Source organism: Dermacentor variabilis, chromosome 3 (genome assembly GCF_050947875.1).
Source record: "Dermacentor variabilis isolate Ectoservices chromosome 3, ASM5094787v1, whole genome shotgun sequence".
Classification (NCBI taxonomy): Eukaryota; Metazoa; Arthropoda; class Arachnida; order Ixodida; family Ixodidae; genus Dermacentor; species Dermacentor variabilis.
Window position 1 is genome coordinate 178,588,074 of NC_134570.1, and position 21,141 is coordinate 178,609,214.

Genomic DNA, 21,141 nt, shown 5'->3' on the forward strand with positions numbered 1-21,141 from the left:
CGTACGATGTAGGTAACCTAGTCTTTTAAGGATCTTGTTACAGGTGACATCAATGTGTTTCGACCGTGACAAATCGTGTGTTAGCAGGATACCTAAACATATTAATTCGAAGACCCTATTTAAAGTAATGCTGTTAAAGGCATAGGCAAAGAAGGACGGGCACGCGCGTCGTGTAAAATCCATGGAGACCATCTTGGAAAAGTTGATATTCATTTGCCCTGCTTTGACAAGTTACAGAAGTCAGCCAAATAATTGTTAAAGACAATATGACCAGTAGCAGATTTAATTGTATGGTATATATATATATATATATATGTATATATATATGCCTAGTTATGTGTGCTTTCCGCATAATTGTTACGGAATCTACATTCGAGAGGTTTAGTTTGTCCGGTATTTTCGGCAGCAACACGATTACGCCAGTGCCGAAACATTACGCCAGCAGCGAAGAAGCATACGCTCGGTTAATGCACTATTAGCTGTTTTTGTCTGTTTCAGCACTGCGCCACGAGGTGGCTGCTCCATGCAGACCGCTCACGTTTACGCCTCCGCCCCAATGCCGCAACGCCCTCTCCGCCTACGTCTTACCGGAATGCCGGTCAAGCTAAACCTCTCTAACAATTCCATATAAATTCTATTCATTTCCACTAGAATCGTATCGAACGCACGCAAATGTTCCAGTGCATACAGAGCGTTTCAGTAAAGAAGACAATAAAAATATATTGTGGGTACTTGGTGTACTTTCAGCGTTCTTTTTGCGAAGTATGTTGTCTTTTCTTGTTCTAGTGTCGCATCTTATTCAGGCAGCAATAGCCTTTCGAACATTGCAATGAAATCATAAGCAGTCATCTTTCTGATAACATAGGTATGAATCATACATGCGCCACACAATGTTTCATATATAGGCGCTATAGGTGAAGCAAATGTGTGTTGCTGAATTTATGAGTGTATTTAATAATATTTTCTTAATTGTGCATTATTCAGTAACTTTATTCGAATATTCACTTCAATAACACGTCTTGACTCCGAGCTTGTGATGTGTTCGACTGTTAGTAGTCAGACTACAGCTACCCTGTGGAATCGTACGCGGTACTGAGAATCTTTGGTTCTGTATGCTTAAGGCAAAGCTAATTCCCCACGCGTTGCCTGCGACTTGCTTTCGTTGTGTGAACATATTATTTGGAAAAACCTTGAGGAACGTTACGAGGATTGACTCTATTTCAGAAGAAAACGTTGGACTGCGTAAATGGTGACTGTTCTTGCAAAGTCAATAAGTGCCACGATAGACATATTTCACTTACGAGTCACCAGAGTTTCACAATCCGGAAAAACGACGCTCCAAGGTGCTTTAGAGAACCTAATTTAGTCCTGGCGCAAACACAGACATTAGTAAGCTGTCCATGTTTCATTGCTTAAGGCCATAATTTCACAGTAAATATTAAAGGCAACAAAGTCTTCTTTCACTGTGTAGCGTAAGATGAACGTGCACTAGAATAAAGAAATCAACTGTTCGACATGCTTTAAGCTATGGGTTCTTTGAATTATGCGGATGCGACATAATATGAACATTGATCAGTGAGCAGTTACTTAATTAATTGGGTGATAAGTGCGTGAATTTTAAGTTAGGATGACGGGAACCATTACAAAAAGGTATAGCCGAAAAGTAATTTCTTCTTAGTTGCAGTTTCAACACATTGCTTTAGCCTTTTCTAGATGACGCGTTAGAAAATTGAAGGCCTTGAAAACTATCGCAATGTTTAGTTATATTATAACAGCACTTTATCACACGTATCGCTGTTCAAAAAACGTGTGGTATTAAGCACTGATACGACTATTTCTTACGGATAAAACATTTTCAGCAAGCCGTAGCAAGAACTAATATTCATGATATCTGCTACAAAAAAAAATAAAGCACATGCGAAGACTGCTAGAGCGAGAACAATAACGCTAGGAAAAATTGATAAGTTCTTTTTGTGCGCTTCAATTTTATGGGCAACTGCAGCACGATAGCACGGCTGTTCTACTATATATTTATTCCACATAGAGTCATTCCAAGTCTGCTTACCTTACAACATTTACCTTTTCTACTAGCAGTTACTTCTTTTTCTCAAAACACACGAGGGTCAATCCAGAGAACTAAGCAGTGCAGGTAATATTATCGACATACACTGTCTTTCCTCAGCTGAGTTTCTTCAACTCTGATAAACTGAAAAAGGAACTTTGTTCACGGGCCTTCACAGCAAATTTTGGAGATTAAATTGGGCGTTTCGTGATAAACCGTACGCGTTCCGGAGGAAGATCGTAAAATTTGAACACATTCAGAGGGGTAGAAAATTTGCATTTGATTTTTTTTGCGTACTTCAAGCTCACAGCAGGCTGGCTACACTAACGATGAATAGAGGAATCACACACCCAGCTAAAGCTCTCTCGGTGTAACAGAAGCCAATCTTAAATGCTGCTTACGGTGCACTGAAGCACCGAAATTGACAGCAAAATCCGGAAATACGTCGTGGTCGCCATAGGTTTTGTTTTCTCGTGTCCATTTCGCTACGAAGACCGAGACATTTTCTGCAGGCATTGTCTGGTTTATCCTGCTTTTATCATGCGAGTGAAAGAATTGAGGGCCCAATGCAATGGCGACGCCCTTGCTGTGCCATTCGGCGCCAGAGAGTACAGAGCGAGACGACTCATGCGGTTTCAGACAGTTTCAAAGGCAATACAATGATAACGCGTACTTTCGGATGCCACGCAGTCAATGCCAAAACAGTAGTCGCTATCAGTGGGAGAGGCTTAGCGGCAGCGATTTGAAATTGAAATTTCGATTTCGAATGTGCACTGAAAACTCAGTTTCTTGTGTAGTGGATTACCATATTGGCCCCTCAAGTCTCAGTTGCAAATATAAACTAAGGATTTTGGAGAACCGATTACTGGAAGTCATACTGGCACGCCGCACTTCCGCTCAATATTTTACAGCAAAAACAGTTGTTGAACTAAAAGTTTGCTGATAATACGTTATAAGCACACGTACGTGAATCATGAGTTTCATGACAGTAATTCTTTTTTTTTGGTGCACTCACCTATGACCACTGGCCTAAAGAAGGCTCCGACACCAGTCAATCCAGCCACAAAGCCGTATGCGATGGGTAAGTTGCGAAGGCCAACTTCTACGGCAATGGCTTCGGAGACAGCCACCAGTATGTAGCCGACGGGCAATCCAAGGGTAATCATGCACGCCCAGAAAGGGACGAGGTTCTGCGCGTAGGGCATCGAGTGCGCTATGACAGCCATGGCCAGGTACGACAGGCACATCAGGCTAAGCGGTGACACGAGCTTATAGTCCGTGAGCAAGGGAACGAATAGCCGGCCAATGGTGTCTGTCACCGAAAAGAAGGTGAGCACGAACACGGCACTCGCACTGTCAATACCGACGTCGACAGCATAGTCAACTGCGACGGCAAGGAATGTGTCCAGGAAGAAGACGTAGGAGAAATAGCTCAACATGTGGCAGTAGAAACGTGGTAGTCGCAAGACTTCTTTGGCGCTAATGAGAGCCGAATCCGATGAGCGGCCTTTCTCTGCATGGATGAGTATGCGGATAGGCTCGTCCGTCTTGCAGGGAAATTCTATCTGACATCGAGATGCCATGCTTGTGACCGTGCTACGCCTTGAAGCGACCGCGCGACTGGCACCACCACAGTCTCCCACAAAACTCGGCTCGCTTCCAATCCTAGCCCTCTCTTCTGTGATCTGTGCGCTGCCAAGGAATGCTGCGTTTTCCTCGCACGCGGTTGGAGCTGTGTTCATAGAAGTCAGGTGCTCTACCGCCTCTTGAAGAAGGGCGATTTTTCTAAGGTCGAGATCGCCGATGGCAGAACCCTTTTGTGTTAGGCTTATAACTGTTCCTGGCCTCGAAGAAGTCACGGTTTTTTCCTCTTCAAGCAAGGACCCAGCAACGCTCAAAAGCGTCCCTCTCCTCGACCACGCCATGTTCATTTCATCTTCACTTGTTGTGTCGTGAAGAGCATTTTCGACCGTGGGTTTTCTCTTAGTCAAACCTTCCGGCTGACTGGATAAGGTAAGTGTCTTCTGAAGTATTGCCTCCTCGTCCGGTACGGTCATAAGTGTCCCTCTGCGCTTCAATAACATAGTGTGATGGGCACCTACGGTGGACGGCTTTCCATCTTCAGCGTGCAGATTCTTGAGAGAACATGTTGTGATCTGCTCAGCGCTAAATTTCTGCGCACACTTTTTAACTGCCTCGCTTGTATCAATCACAGATTCCTGCCACGGCGGTTTCCGAAAAAGGAAGCCTAGCACGGGAATGTTGAGTAACAGGGCTCCTGTAATAGCCAGAGTTCCATGCAAGCCATATTCTGACAAGAGCAGATCGAAAATACTTGGAAAGACGAAGGACGCTGCCGTTGCACCAGTCAAGTTGATGCCCAAAGCTACACCACGCCGTTTGTCGAAATACTCGTTGATGGCGACGATGACGCAGCCGTAGAGTATTCCATGACCAGAACCTATAAAGGAGATATATGGAAAAAAACATACTTGTGACAGCTGGTACCCATAGATTGCTGCAGGAAGCATAGTCCTATCGCTTGATAGTATGGCTACCTCAACCAACACATTCCAGATGGTTATCAGGAAGACATCTTTCTTAGACAGTAAAAAGGTGGACTTCTTGGTGACTCGTCATTAGGCGCCCAGTACAAGAACAGGCGACTGACATGAGCACTATTGTGAGCCTCTGATGCCGTCCGCGTGAAGTTGCTGCCCTGCATGTCCAGTCAGGCATTTCCTCCAAACTTAGCACGGGCTGAAGCAAGTTAGGTCCTCATTTTTTATTTTGTCATTGTACTTCTTTTGGATTGTGTATCTGTTGCAAGGTAGGAATGAATGTGCACCACTTTGTCAAATACGAGACTAATTGAGAACATCTTACGATCACTTCAATGCTGAGTTAATAAAATGTGTTAGATACTTACTTACTTGATGTGAACCAGCGTTTGATTCCGCGGCGGGTCACAGCCCAATACTTGTGTCGATGGTTACGTAAATTTGACGTCAGGAGATGGAAATAAAATCGAAACGGCATTGGTTTACATTGTCCGATCCTAGGCACTTCGATTAACGATTAAAGATGCTTAGAAACATGAAAAGATGCGTGTGACTGAATAGGGCTTCATACAAGTCGACACTTCCTTCACATCGCTTTCTGAAATACTGCAGTACCGTTTTCGGTACAGCCAGCAAGTCTGCTTCCTGGCAAGTCGACATAAAACTGGCTTAAAAAGGCAAGCAGCGAGCGTCCGCCTCGCCCTGACCAACAAAATCGAAGCTTGGCCCTATTCAGAGAACGCACAAGCCATGACATAGGGCGTCCCGTGATATTCAGCCTAACAACAGTGTGCGCGTGGACGAAAAATAAATTGCGTAGCCTAGAAGGCGGCACTCAGTCAGTCGGGCGTACATTTCTTTTAATATGAATACCCACAAGTGAGTGCCCACAAAGTACATTGACATTACCATTTCCTGCGGCAGCAGAATAGGGCTGAGGAGCACTGTTCGCCCGTTTCGTTCCTCCCAACGTCCTCTCTCAGTATGCAAGCGAAAAATAGTAATAATATGCATTTTTACGAAACAAAGCTGCTGCCAAATAAGACCTTTCTGCTATCACAATTCCACCCGCACTCGACGTCCGCTTGGCAGCGATGAATCCAAACGCCTCCGATTATTAGTAAAGCATCATCATAATCATCCTCCTCAGCCTATCTTTATAGCCACTGCACGAAGAAGGCTTCCTTCTTCGATCTCCGATTACCGCTGGCTACCTGATTCCATCTTGCGCCTGGAAATCTCCTGATTTCATCGTTCCACCTAACTTTCTGCCGTAATCGACCGCTTTTCTCCCCTCGGTACCCTTCTCTAATGGTCCGCCAATTATCTGCCCTACGCATTACATGGCCGGCCCAGTTCTATTATTTAGTCTTAATCTCAGCTAAAATACTAGCTATCTCTGTTTACTGTTTGATCTACACCGCTCTTTTACTCTTCCTTAGCGTTATGCATATCGTTTCTCGCTGTTTCGAACTTCGCGCAGTCATTAATTTGTTTTCGAGCTTCTTTGTTAACCTCCAAATTTCTTCCCCTTACGTTAGCACCGGTAGAAGGCAGTGATTGTACATTTTTCAATGACAGTGGTAAGCTCCCAGTAAGGATTTGGTAATGCCTGTCGTATGCACTCCAACCCAATTTGATTCTACTGTAAATTTCCTTCTCATGATGAGGGTCCCCTGTGAATAATTGTACTAGATGAACGTACTCATTTACAGGCTCTAGAGGCTGACTGGCCATATTGAATTCTGGATCCCTTGCCAGGCTATTGAACATTATCGTTGTCCATAGGCCCGTAGTTTTCAATCTGCCGGGGTTGGGGAGGGACTGGGGCCCAATTCGCACCCTCTCTTTTTCAGTCGTTCTATCCCCCCCGCACATGCTCCTTGGCAAGAGATATACAGAGGCCGAGAGGTTAATATATGCAAACATAATTTTTATTTGTTTCTAAAGCTTAGCGAATATGCTTAAAAGAATGACCACATGCTTCTTAAGATACTCAGTAAATAAATAACAAAGGAACTGCAAAACACGTTAGCTCTTGGTAGGAATTCATAACGCCCTTATTCAATGGGAGAGAAAACCCTGGGAAACACGAAAATTTCCTCAACTAATTCCAATTCAGATATTGCAAACTTATTACAAACCCTTTGCTTGAAAGAACCACTGGACAATGCAAAGATTTCCACAATAAGCTAACAATTCAAAAATTTTGAAGGGATTTTAAGCTCTTCGTGCCTAATAAACACTGGATAGTACAAACAAGTCCAAAATAAGCTAACAATATAAAATCTAAAGACAGATCATACAATCTTTTTTGCTCTTTTGCTCTGAAATGTACATACCTGTGCCTATTGTAAGGCTATTACTTCATTGTAAACCACTCCTGCCCTAGCTGCCATAAGCAAGCTGGCAGTATTGTACAAAAAATGATTAACAAATCTTCGCCTTTCAAAACTGTAAATGATGTACCAAACTTGATACAAAACAAAAAGACAAGAACAATACTCATAGGACAGAGATTTTAATAAACAAGCGGCGAAATGCAGATTTTATAGGAAGGGATAAATAGAGTCAGGGGCTGTGACAGCTTGAATAAAGCTGGTGCATTATACTGTGATGAAGTTCACTGTACTTTTATACAAAGGCTACCGAAGAACTGTGAATGTCTTCTACGAACAGTTGATCTCTGGATTAACTCCTTCAAGCGAGAGAGACAGAGAGAGAACATCTTTATTTGGCATAAGGATGGCTTCATCTGCCGGAGTGGTTTCCTCTTCACAGGAATGCATCGCCATCTTAACCACGATGTTCCAGAGTTTTATTTTGCGGGCGAGCTCTTTGTACCCATGGAGAACTGCCATGTGATTTAACCGTGTTTGTCCTATTATTGTCATCCGCTACATTTTGACGCTAAGAAGGCATGAAAACGATCTCTCATATGTACATGGCGTGACTGGAATGGCCAAAACAATTTTGACAAGCTTAGCCACTTCGGGCAAAAGATCTCGCAGCTCCTCACAGACGAAAGCATCTCTACAACGTCCTGAAACGTTTTCAAGGGTGTACTACGCTGCCTTGCTATATCTATGAGCGCACTGCGATGAACGTTGAGCCGTTTAGGTTCTGTATCTTGCCCGTGAAACATCAAAAGGTGCGTGCTGTCTCCATTACCAATTAACATTTCCTCAATATGTGTCATTTGCTGCCACATTTCTGGTGGACACCTTTCGTCCATCTACTGTGTCCAATACCTCGTAAAACCGCTGTCGTTACATGTGCTCGGCCGAATGAAATCCGTGAGGCACAGATCGCTCGTCATACCGTCATGCAGTCTTCCTTTGCCTTGGCGCAGGAACTTCTTTTTCTTTAACATTCAATTCCAATTAACGCGCCTGTGCGTGTCTGTCGTTCCGGAATCGGCAAAATCCTTCCTTCCCAAGTCCGCTAGGAGTCTCCCTAACTGCCATGACCATTTTTTCTGCTTGCTGAAATCTCAGTGCTCCTATCTGCAACGCAGTACTTAGTGTTTTTAATCGAGAAAACACGAATGTCAGGAGCTTGAGCATGAAGTATATGTCGAATTTTGACATTGCTTTCGAAAATTCACTGGATTCGGGTACGGCGTCGCTACGTTTTTCCGATGCTAGGCCATGAAGAAACGAGATCAGGTGGCTATAGTCGTCATACCAACACGTCCAAAACACTACGTTATAGTTCTGAACAAGTGACTTTAGAGAAGTGGCCCTTGGCGCATACCTTGTGGGACAAAACTTCCGGTAGTTTACGCTCTCCTCATTCTGAAATGCCTGGACCATATCCAGACTCTTTTGGGCAGCACGTAACAAAGTTGATAATTTCTGATATCATGCCCAAGAGATCGCGACAAATTTCCACTTCCTGACCCAGTCCTGCAGCATCAGGCTAAGTATGTGCGCAAGACATGGTACGTACAGCGTTCGCGTCTCCTCCTGTTGTACCAGGGTTTGTAGCCTACTATGCTGCCCTCTCATATTTGCAGCGCCATCTTAACATTGCCCATAACAATTGTCAATGTAAGGTTAAAACGGCAGAGAACATCCTTTAGAATGGCAGAACGATAGGCCGCTCTGGCGTCCGCAATTCTATAAAATCCACAGAACAGCTGATGTGCTTCGAAGTTCTTTTGGAAAATACGAAATCGGATCGAGACTTGCTCCTTGGCCCATATGTCCGCTGTCTCATCCATGATCAAGGCATAGGGCTCCGCTTCACGAACCTCATTTACTAGTGAGCAGAGAGCGTCATGAGCCAGAACGTTTGACATTTCGTTTAAAATGTCGTAGGATAGCCACTTGTTGACCTATTGTGCTTCCTTAGTGGCTTTGGTGTTTCGCTGCTAACCACGAGGTCGCGGGAAAAAATCCCGGCCGGGACGGCCACATTTCCATAGGGCCAAATGCACAAACACCCTTGTACTTTGATTTGAATGAACGTTAAGCAACCCCAGATGGTCAAAATTACTCCTGAGTCCCACGCTACGGCGTGCCTCATAACCATATCGTGGTACTGGCACGTAAAACCAGATATTCTCAAGAGACCCTTGTCGTTGGTTCAAGAAAGCCGTGATTGCAGTTATAGAATGTCATTGGCGCGAAGTTCCAGACGTAGTCTTAGGTTGCTTTCTGCATTATCATGATCAGCACTGCCAATCCCTGGTACGTTAGGTACTGCAATGAAGATGATGTCGCCATCAGCGCTTTAGTTTGAGTCTTTCACTTCTTTTTGCTTCCCAGTTACACAATAATTGCTGCAGTCACCCCCATTTCCACAGCTGCGGTTCCTCTTATGGCCACGCGGTGTAGATTCGAGGCCTCATGACTTTAAATCTTAATAGAGCTTCAATACAGTTAAACAAACATTTTTCACAAACGTCACGCGAGATTCCTTATCCCTGGAAGTATTCGGAAGGTAAATGTTCACCTCACAAGCAGGGCGACAAGTCTCGCAAATTACTTTGACCACTGCCGCGTCATACAGGAGCCATTTGTACGCATGTTTCCAAGCTGGTCGGTAATGTCCCTTTTGCGCTTTAGCGCTAGGGACTGGATCTTCACAAACAATTCGTACGTGTGCGGAGGCACTGGTTACAGCTTGTGCCGGTAAGGCAAACATCGGTAGGTTCCGAAGCGGACGCCGATGGTCCCACATCGGGTGGATCGCGTGTGCTTTCGTCATCATTTTTCTGAAGTCTGTTCATGAGACATCCGTCCATCTTTTTTCGCGGTTTCCTGGAATACCATACAAGCAAGGTAATACCACCAAAGAATTAAGTTCCAAAAACGTGTACCGGCTTTAGGAGAAAAGAATTTAATGCCATTTCACTCTGTGAATAAGGATAACCAGCGACACTTTATAGGGATGACCATATGACAACTACATTGATTTAAATGCTTATTGCTATATTGATTGTCTACAGACACATACACGTAAATTTGTGGTTATTATCGTCTTTATTTTCTCTCATTCGTTACCATAGTGACCATCGCTTTGTGGTCGCTGTAGTACACCGTGATCGGTTGTACTTCTATGAGAGATACGTTCTTGCAAAAGATTAAATCTGTAGCGACTGTCCGTCCCTTCCTTCTCCACGCTTCTCGGGAAGCCGGTGTCCCTCGTCTTCGAGGTGATTACTCCTGCTCTTTCTTGGAATCGAGGCAGCTCCACGGACCAACTAAAACACCATCATAGCCACTCGGCAAAGCTGTTTTTACATTTGGATAAAAGGCACTTGAATCTCCGTTCTCAAGCTGTCAAAACGTGTATTCCTTGCTTCCGCTAAACCCAGCTGCCAACCTTTTTTTTCGAACACTAGCCACGAAAGATGCTGCTTCTACTCCTGCTGAAAGAGACGACGCCCCGATTGCGCCCCTTGTTATCGCCGCAACGTTTCAACTTCGCTTTTGGCTCAAGAATCCCCGAGTTCGGTGTACGCAAGTAGAGGCCCGTTTTTAACTCCGGCGCAAGACTTCACGGACAGCAAAATACCTGCACGTCGTTGCCGCGCTACCCTCCGACAACGGCCATGCAGTAGACGACTTGCTGGCGTGTACGCCTTCGGCCACAGCATACAACAACATGAAACGCACGGTCTTGCAGCGCTTCGAGCTATCGCAACGGAGTAGGCTCCAGCAGCTCTTCTTCGAGGAACTCGGTGACCAACGACCGTCACAACCGATGCACCTGTTGCGTCAGCTACTTGGTGAGGATCGCGCATACGAGAGCCAGCTTCCAATTCTGCCCAAGTTGTTCTTGGAACGCCTCCCACAGTCCGTACGCAAGGTACTAGCGGGTTCCAACGATATGAGTCTCTATCGGCTAGCTGCACTCGCTGTCCGCATCTGCGACGGCTCGTCTTCGGCACGGCTACCTATCGGTGCTGCGAGGGTCTCAGAGCCAGGAGACTGACTCTGGCGTCAGGAGAAAACAGTCGACCGCCTTACCAGTGCACTTCAGAAGCTGACAACACGCGGCAACGCTCATTACCAACTTCTTCGCAACCATTCAGCTTCACAGTTGCACAGCGCACCTAGAAACTCGCTGCGGCAGTTGTGCTGGTACCGCCATCGCATTACCGAGCAAGCAAGCCACTGCACTCAGCCCTGTTCATGAACGGGAAACGGACCGGCCAGTCGCTAACGGTGGCATGCGACATCGGCCCTCGAGTAAGCCACCTATTCTTCGTAGTCGACGGCATCATCAGCCCCCGCCTCCTCGTCGACACCGAAGCCGAGGTATCCATCGTTCCCGCCACGGCAGCATATCGCCAATGTGGCGAGTACAGGTCCACGCTCACTGCCATCGCGTCGTGTGAGCTCCGGACAATGACGCCAGTCAACGGACACCGGCGCTTGCACAGATGGCTGTTTGTGATCACCGATGTTAGCTTTGCCATGCTGGGAGCGGACTTACTCAGCCATTTTAACCTAGATATGAGTGTTCGAGATCAGCGCCTAAAGGATAACGCGACGTCCCTCAATGTGTTTTGCCTGCAGTCCAACCTCGCCTCATCTGGCATCTGTAGGTTTCTGCCGGCCTCAATGTACGACAAGAAGGAAAGGTAGCACGAAAGGAAGCCCTGAAACGATACGCTGCCCGCGAAACACACGGTGACACATCATGTCACTACCACCGCCCACTTGTCGCCGCACAGCCAGGGAGGCTTGCTGGACGCCGGTTGGAAGTCTCCCTCAGCGTTATTTGTCCTGCCTCGAACAATTGGTCCTCACCTCTCCATCAGGTTCCAAAGCAGGAGCGTGGCGACTGGCGGCTTTCTGTTGGTTACCGAGCTTTCAATGCCTTCACTACGTAGTCCGGGTCAATATCCCCTTCCCTACATACACGGCTTCAGCGGTCATCTTGCAGGAACGAAAGTATACGGAAAGATCGATTTGATTACCGCTGACGGCCAAATTTCTGTCGACCCCAGCGACGCTCTAAAGGCAGCAATCACTACTCCATTTGGCCGACTTGAGTTTGTCCGTATGCCTTACGGTTTGAAGAATGAGGCGCAAACTTTTTAAAAGTTCCCGGAAGTGGTTAAGCGCGCACTCCCGTTGATTTTCTTGTACCTTAACCACATTCGTGTGGCAAGTCGCACACAGGAAGAGCACAAATAGCACATTCACCTTCTATTTGAGCGACCGGATGGCACATGGCCTGGTCCTAAGGACCCAGAAATGCATGTTTGTAGTTGACGCCATGGTTTACGTTGGCCGTCACATTTCACCCCAAGGCATCAGGCCACCGGAATCAATGGTGCAGGCAATCGAGGACTACCCTTCTCCAACCTGCTTCTGAAAGTTACGCGAGTTTATGCAGCCCATAAATTTTCACAGGCGCTTCATATCATCGTGCGCAAGTTCTTCAGCCGCTTACTGATCTGTTGCTTCGTGACTCCAAGAACCCGACTACCTTCCACTGGTCATCGGAGCACGACCACTCCTTTCAGGAAGACTAAATGCGGTTGGCGACTGCAGTGTTGCTGACTCATCCGTTGCCCGACGCGCCAATGGGTGCAGTACTGCAAGAGCACGATGACATAGACCAGAAGCCGCTGCGCTTCTTCTGAAAGCGCCTGAAAGCTACAGAGGCACACTACAGCCCCTTAGGAAGAGAGATTTTGGCCATCAATTGCGCTGTCAAGCATTTACGTTTCTTTTTTTCTTGAAGGCTGTAGCTTTTACATATTGACTGAGTACAAGCCGTTAACTTTCGTTTTCAAGAACAACACCTCCTCGTACTCAGAACATGAGCTTCTGGAACTTTCAGTTATTTACAAATTTTCTACGGACACCCGCCATATCTCTGGGACCGAAAGTCAGGCAGCGGACACACTGTCGCGCATCGGTGCTGTGCCTGCTAGTCATTGGGATTTTCTAGCTCTAGCCGCCGACCATCAAAACGACTTGAAGCTGCGCCATTTGCGGGAACAAGGCTCGTCGTTCCAGCTTGCGGAGGTGCCGCTTCCCTACACAACAATACTGGTCACGTGCGACACATCGCAGGCAGCTCCTCGTCCGTTCCTGCCCCGTCATTTTCGGCAGCCAATATTCGGGCTGCACGGGCTGAGCCGCCCCGGCATCAGAACAACGTAGAAGCTGAACCCGGACCGATTTGTCTGGCCACGGATCAACAAAGATATTTGAAGCTAGGCAGGAAGCTGCCAAGCCTGCCACGCCGTGAAAGTGATCCGGCACACGCGTTCAGCGGTGCAGCCGTTTCGACCACCAGAGAGCCGTGGAGCCACTTCCGCCCTGCCAAGCATTCAAGTACCTCCTCACGTGTTTCGACGAGTACTCAAGGTGACCTGAGGGGACCCGTCTACAAGACATCACGGCCGAAACAGTGGTGGAATGATTTGTTGCTACGTGGGTGTCGCGGTACGTTTGTCCTTTGCGTATAACTACTGACCGAGCACGGCAATTCTAAAGCTCGTTTTTTTCTGCCCTGACGAGATTGCTCGGCACGCACCATCATAACGCCACGGCTTAACACCCACAGAGAAACAGCATGGTCTAATGTCTTAGCCGACAAATGAAGGCGTCACTGACCGCTACGCTCAAAAGACAACACTGGGTGGAAAGGCTACCCCTAATACTACTGTGGCTGCGAACAACAATCAAGGATGACCTCAGAGTCAGCGCATCCTAGATGCTCTATGAATCATCAATCCGCGTTCCAAGCCACTTTTTCGACACTTACCAGGGCACTCCACCAGCGGGCGCACACACTTAGAGAGGCTACATCCTGCCTCGACCAGCTTCGGCTTACAGCCTTACCTATCGCCCGCAGGCAGCATGTGTTTAGTTTCCCGACAACCACGCATGTCTTCCTGAAACGCGACTCTATCAAGCCACCCATGACTCCTTCCTATGAAGGCTCCTTTCATGTGGTTTTGTGTTCAGACAAGACCTTGAAGGTCGACGTTCGCGGCAAAGAAGAGACAGTGTCGTGCGACCGCGTGAAACCAGCCTATCTTGAACATTAACTCTTCATTTCCTTCTCCATCCATCCCTAAACCTCCAGCATTCTAGATGGGGAGGGGTGAGGGTGTTGTAACGACTGTCCGTCCCTTCTTTCTTCACGCTTCTCGGAAAGCCGGTGTCTCTCGCCTTGGGAGTCATTACCCCCTGCTCTTTCTTGTAATTGAAGCCGCTCCCCGGACTGAGACGCCACTACAGCATCTCGGCAAACCTGCTTTTGCTTTTCAATAAAGTCCTGTTGACCCTCCGTTCTCAAGCTGTCGAAAGGTGTATTCCTTCTGTCTGCTAAACCGAGCTCCCAACAAATCTATAAACGGCCGGTCACGTGTGGTAGGCACATTGACGTCCATGTAGCACTCAATTACACACAGTTCCAGCAGGAAGGATACAATGAATTTGCCGTCATCGCGGGAAAGGCTGGGGGAGGGCGCTTCTCCAAGTGCACACGCCCTTTCCCAACACTCCCCGCGACGAACGAGCGAGCGAGATAACAATCGACAATTCGTCCGCTCCCCCTCCTCCTTGTCCCTCCCTCTCCACTTGCCCGCCCTAAGAAAGGTACATTCAGAGCGACCACTGCGACTGATAATATCACACGGAAGCGGACGACTGACCACTCCGGCGCATTGTTTTTTTTTTTTTTTGTAAACATCTCGGAGATTTTTTTTTCAGATCTTAGACATAGACAGCTTAAAAATTGGGGGCCAATCCACTCTGTTAAGATCGAATGCTAGCGAAGTTGTCTTTGTGCTCCCCAATTCGGCCCCAGTCCATGGTGTGAACTGGTAGGACAGCAAAACCGAAGGAGTGCACGAAAGAAAATACTATTAACCGGGGTACAGTCTAAAGCGGTTAACGAAACAAAACACGTTTGTTTGTAATTTGTGACTGAGCATACTTAGTGAATTATCTCAATGAAACACGGAATGACTAAAGTTTTACCCCAGCAGACAAACGTGGGGCTGTCCGTCTCCATCCCGTAGTAGCCCATGCATTGAAGGCAGACGGGAATTCCACAACTTTACGACTTTACGTAATTATGAGAACTAAATAAAGCTTGTCGTAATGATAGAGTCGTCTTAGCAGCTAATTGTGATATAATTTTGTGGGGATAGATTTAATAAAAAAGAGTTACAGTCGTGTTCTGCAGAGCATTCATGATAATTTTGGCTTTGGCGCAAGGTGTTTCTGTGCCAGCCCAGATATCCCTCCCGCCTTTCGAGAGCACACATGCGGCTCATTCATACCAGGGCTAGAGGTAAACAGCTTCGATGTAGAAACAAAACAAAAAGGCCAATTGTTTGTGCGTGCTAAGAGTGTTGCAATCTGTACATGCAAAGAAGGAATAGGTCGAAGAAAGTTCACGGTTCTTCATTCTTCACTTCGACACTGATTTGGCGTGGAACGTGCCGCAAACAGACTTGCAGACGATGGACGGACGACACACTGAGAAACAAAACTTGATTTATATGACTTCAAAAAACAGAACAGTAACACGCAAACAGAAGTAACATAAGGTTCGCACACAGCTACCAAAGCTGACTTGTAGCTCATAGAGACTGTGGGAAAAACTCGCCGTAACGTATCGATTATAAGGTGTCCGAGTACTTTTCACAGACCGGTAGGTCCCCCCTTCTTAGGTGGTGCCTGTGGTTTATGTGTGTGTGTGGCCACTTCCCGGAAGGCACAAGACCAACTCGCAGAAGCGTTCCCAATGTCTGGCCCTCCGCCTTTCGCTCCAGGTTGGTATAATGCTGTGGAGTTTGTTATGAATCTCTGAGTCCGATTTATTTTTCTATAAACACTTTATTTATATTCACAAGGATGACCTGTAGTCTCCACTGGGCTTACTCTTAAAGGTAAGTTCATAGTTGGTTTTTTGGGTAGTGTTGATTAAGGTGTTCAGGAAAGGTTCGAGGTCTTCGAAGGGAGCGGGCACGAAACAAGCACCTGCATTTAATAAGTGGCCGTTGATATGATTCCGCACAGCCTTGGAACAGTAGACGATACCATAGCTGCCGTTGCCAGTGAGAATCTCTGATGATGAACTGGATCAAACCTCATGGTGTCGTCATCCTTCTTCTTTGTTGATGCGAGATAAATCTATATAGCCGCGGTAATTTAAGGCTGTAGAGTTCTTTCAACATTTAGGCAACGGTAGTTCTTCTGTCAATTTGCCCAAAAACGTGCAAACGAATACACGATGACCCTGGACCCCATCGCTAAGCTCCGGAGGGGGGGGGAGGAGGCGCAAGAAGCCCTCAAACCCTCTGCCCCCGTAGTGAGTGCCTATGTCTTTATCTTCTGCATGATAATCTTAAAGCCCGCTCTTACACTTTCTCTGTTAAAGTCCTCAATAAATCGCTGTATCTGCAAACCGAAAGTTGCTGAAATATTCGCCGTTGAACCTCATTCCTAAGCCTCCCCGCTCTAATGACACTAATATTTTAAGCATGCATTGAATAGCATGGGAGAGATTGCGTCTCCTAGCCTCACCTGTTCTTGATTGATAACTTTCTACTTTTCTTCTGGTTAACCAAGGTAGCTGCAGTATATCTGTAGATATTTCCCAGAATATTCACTTATGTCTGTTGTACTCCTTGATTAGGTAATGTGTCTATGACTACTGGTATCCGTACTGAATCAAATTCCTTTTCATAATCTATGAAAGTCACATAGAGAGGTTGATTTTACTGCACTGATTTCTTCATTACCTGATTGATGACATGAATTTGATCCATTGTAGAATATCACTTTTCTCAAGCCATCCTGTTCTCTAGGTTGCTTAAGTGAAATGTTGCCTTGATTCTTTTGCAAATTGACTTGGTGAATATTTAGTGTAATACTGAGAGCAAGCTAACGAGCCAATGTTGACATTCTTCGAGCTGTGTGGTACACTTGAAGCCCTGAGGCATTGCGTATAAATGGCCGCAAACTTTCAGCCATGATATAACCTCCATCTTTGATAAAATCTACTGTTACTCGATCTCGTCATGCTGACTTTCTCTGGGTCATGTCTTGCAAGCCTCTCCTAACTGGATCGCTAGGTAATGAAGGAGCCTCTGTATTGTGTTGATCACTACGTCGGATGAAGGCAGCTAGTTACTCTGGGTGCTGTAGAGGTGAGTATAGAATTCTGCGGCTTTTACTATATCATTGAAATTGTTGATGATATTACGTTGGTTACGTTACAGTGTATACATCTCGCCTTGTCCTATGCCGAGTTTTCTTCTCACTGATTCCATGCTGTGGCCATCTTTCACTGCTTGCTGACTATTTCCCACGTTATAATTTCGAACATCGTTTACTTTATTTTTCTTCATCTGTTCAGGCAGTTCAGCGCATTCTATCTGAGTCGAACACTTTCATGCCTTGCCGTTTCTTTATAAGGTCCTTTGTTAGTGGGGAAAGCTAACCTACTGGCTGACGATGATTTGCCTCCGACTTCAGTATAACTTATAAGGATAAGTATATTGTATAACGTCAAAGGCTCCTGAATAAAGCGATAAATGTTCTTTTCACGAGCTCGAATGGAAACGTTCTCACCAGCAAGAACTCCCAGGGAACCGACGAGGAAAGGTATGCCGGTAGCAAAGTACGAAATCATGCAGCCCATGGCCATCACGAAACCGCCCAGCACGGCCGCCACCCGCACGCCAAACCAGTGGATTAGTGGCCCCGCAACGAGACCTGCGATACAAAGAACAGCCTTGAAAGCGCACCACAATCGCCCAAATTAACGCGTCTATCTTCTCTGTTCTGCCACGCGATTGATTCCACCGCTGAAGCACCTTATCGCACAGCAGCACGCAGCAATGACGAGGACAGGGACAGGTTAACAAATAGGGGCTCTTAACTAGCCTCTGTCCTTGTCTTTTGTGTAAGGTATAATAATGAACACTTACCCATTTTGCCAAAGTTTCCTTTGTACCGCTTGCGCTAGCAAGCGATTACCTGACCGCGTGTCTAAATATTCGATTCGAAGGATCACCGGGTGCCGTAACAAGCTATTGAGGGCGGCACACAAAATGCAACAGTGGTGGAGCATGGAAGCACTAGGAAAGCAGCTCTGTGACGTCGGTTTAGCACGTGGAGGTAAGTTCAGCCGATGCACCAATCCCTTTCCCCTTACTGAAGGAGTACAGCGCAGAAACAGACGAAGGACGAATAACATTAAGAGATGCAGGCGCCCTTGCTATTCGTCCTTCATGTCTGCGCTGCAATCACTTCGATAAGGTATACTAACTAGTGCGTTTTTATTAGTTATCATTTTTCCAGCACTGTCCTGTGCACCGCAGGTTGGCAGCAAGGGCTATAGCTCATTCATATTCATAAACCAGAAAATAGCGCAGAGTTCATCAGTATTAATTCCTGTGCGGCTTTGCTTTGGAACAATCAGGTTGGGGAACAGCGATTCGAATGTTTTGCAAGGCTATCAGATATCTATGTATTGACTCACATGGTTCCTCTTCTTTAAAAAATTAATTTGTTATCTCATTTCGATATCTATTACATTTCAGTTGGCTGGCAGTAAAATATTTGAGAATGAACTATCTGTTCAACAATCCGTCTTTCCTCAGCACATCAGTATTTCTATATTGTGAACCTCTTGAACCCATTTTGTACAAATAACTCTTGGCAGAATCCATGGCAGGTGTACGCCACTTGCGCTAAAACAGAATACAAGTGCAGACCATTCATTTTGCGTGAAGCATACAAACAGACACGGACATATAGATACATATGCAATTTTTTGGTGAGCATACACATGCGACCTAATTCGTCACGTGACAGGCGCACAGGAAATAAGCTATATTCACAGCAGGGCAGAGTAATCGTAACTCACAATCCAAAGCATACATTAATTTATCATTGTTAAATGTTATAAAAGGCTGGCTGGCCTAAAGCCCCTGACTTAGTGCTTAGGTATTTCCTGTGGCGCGTTGGTTTGTTAAAATGTTTAAAAGCACACTGAAGCGGTTGCAGAAATTGACCAACCTTGTCATTAGCTAAAGTATACGACAAAGCTTATTTTCGCTGTTTATTTCTCTTTTTTTCCCTGCAGTTCTGACAGCATTCCATCTTTGTCAGCGAAGATTGCGAAGAGCGGAGATACTATGCCTATACGAGTGCTTTCTAGCTGTAACAAAAAACGTTATTAGAGCAATACGAATCACTGTGGTGTCTTGTACGCAAGATTAGCTGCCATATATTTATGCAGGCTCCGCACGGCATCAGTGGACGCCAGCTAACACAACTTTAGCGATAGCAATAGCGCCAGCGCATCTTTGCGGCTTTATATTAGAAACGTAGAACTTAAGCGTGGCTTCAAGTCGGGGGAACACAAACACCCTGCCACCTCCACTCACACTCAACAGCAGTGTCACCCAACGCTCCACCCGCCCCCCCTCGCCACACACACACACGCGTGTTACACATAACAGTTTCTTGCAACTATAGAGCACAATGACCTCTAAGGTAATATTTCATCCTCTAGGCAAAGCGAGGTAACAGAAGAACACAAAAAAAGATAGAGGAGTGTTAATCAGAGGCAATCTCCACTTGGCGGCCGTATAATGCGTCCAAAGCTCCGTCTCACCAGATAGGTTGGCGAATCCGCTGTACATGCCCAACGGAAGGGAAGCATAGCCACGTGTTGCCTCGTACGTGATCATGATCGAGGTGAAGAAGAGACCGCCGCAGCGGAAGAAGGAAGAGAACAGCAGGTTCACCAGAAAGCAGAGCGCAGCGATAAACCAGCTTAGGCCACCGTCGGGGCCGGCAGAGGGCGCGGCATGCGCAGAACTTCCGGCATCCGCTGCCTCCTCCTTTTTCTCCGCCGACTCATCGCTCTTGGCTACGGTCTTCAAGGGCTCGTCCCAAGGGTCCTGCGACCAATCAAAGCAACGACTCAGAAACTATCACCTTAGGTTAGGCGTTGAAAATGAAGGCGTGGGTAGGCACGCCGAACCACGGAGCAGAGCAATAAAAAATTTGAGGACGTTTAAGCTGCGCCTTCAAGAGCGGAACGCGATAGCGTTATTGCACCCCGTTCGCACCGCCCATTCATTCGCTCGGCATGCTCTTGAGTCACACAAAGACGAATCGTGCGCCTGAGCAAGTGGAACGAACCAAAGAACTCGGTGCCTCAGAGGGATAAATGATCTACGCGAGCTAAACGCCGCCATCGGCACAGACAGCCGGGCCGCGACGCGTCATCAAGGCGGACGCGATCATGGGGCTGACGCCTCGATGGTATCGTCCTCTATCTCGCTTGGGAGCTCTCCTCGCCAGCAGCCCGACACAAATCGCACGGGACGCTTTCCCACCAGACGCACTACGGCGCAGCGATCACGTCAGAGGCGTTCCGCATCGGACACTGCACCTAGAAATCGCGCTGTGTGCGGAAAGAGGAGCCGCGTCGCGCGGGCGAGTGGCGCGCTAGCTGTCGGGGCAGCGCCGTACATTGCGAGGAGCGGGTCTTCTGTGTTTGCCGCGAGATTGCTCTGCGTGCGCGCCAAGCGCAGAAGAAATGCAGCGGAAACGTAGTTCGCTACGCGTTTAACTGCGACTTCTGTAATTTACATGCTCATAATTACCGATATACACGGCAGCATAACTTTCCGCGGCACGTTTTTAAGGCAACACCGCATTCACTAGAGGCGTTTTTGTCCCGCTTTGAAGCATCGAACTCAGGGCTGAGTGGTGGCGTCTCATTCTTTCGTCGGCTCTCGTGCGCGTCGGACGCTGGGATCATGTGCTCTCCGAGCGGTGTCAGCGGCTTCAGGCCGTGGTTCTACGGTATCTGCTGAGGATTACAAGGTTATTCTGCCCCAACTGCCAACTGGAAACGCTTCCCTGAACACTGTATTTCTTCATTGTGATGTGTCTGCCAAGCCCTACCGAATCAACGAGTTCGAAGAAGAAATTGAGCGCCTACAAGTAGTCAAGGATGTGGCGTCGATCGGTGCCTACCAGATGAATCATGTCTGGGCGC

At 46.9% G+C, this 21,141-nt stretch overlaps 1 protein-coding gene across 1 annotated transcript in view; it reads right to left on the reverse strand.

Moving 5' to 3' along the window:
- LOC142574341 (uncharacterized) overlaps positions 1-21,141 on the reverse strand; it is a 50,524-nt gene that overhangs the window by 18,850 nt on the left and 10,533 nt on the right. The window contains exons 2-4 of the mRNA XM_075683449.1: positions 19,744-20,032; positions 17,691-17,834; positions 3,078-4,523 (exon numbers count right to left, since the gene is read on the reverse strand). Coding sequence (XP_075539564.1) covers positions 3,078-4,523; positions 17,691-17,834; positions 19,744-20,032 — 1,879 coding nt within the window. The remainder of the gene's footprint in view (positions 1-3,077; positions 4,524-17,690; positions 17,835-19,743; positions 20,033-21,141) is intronic.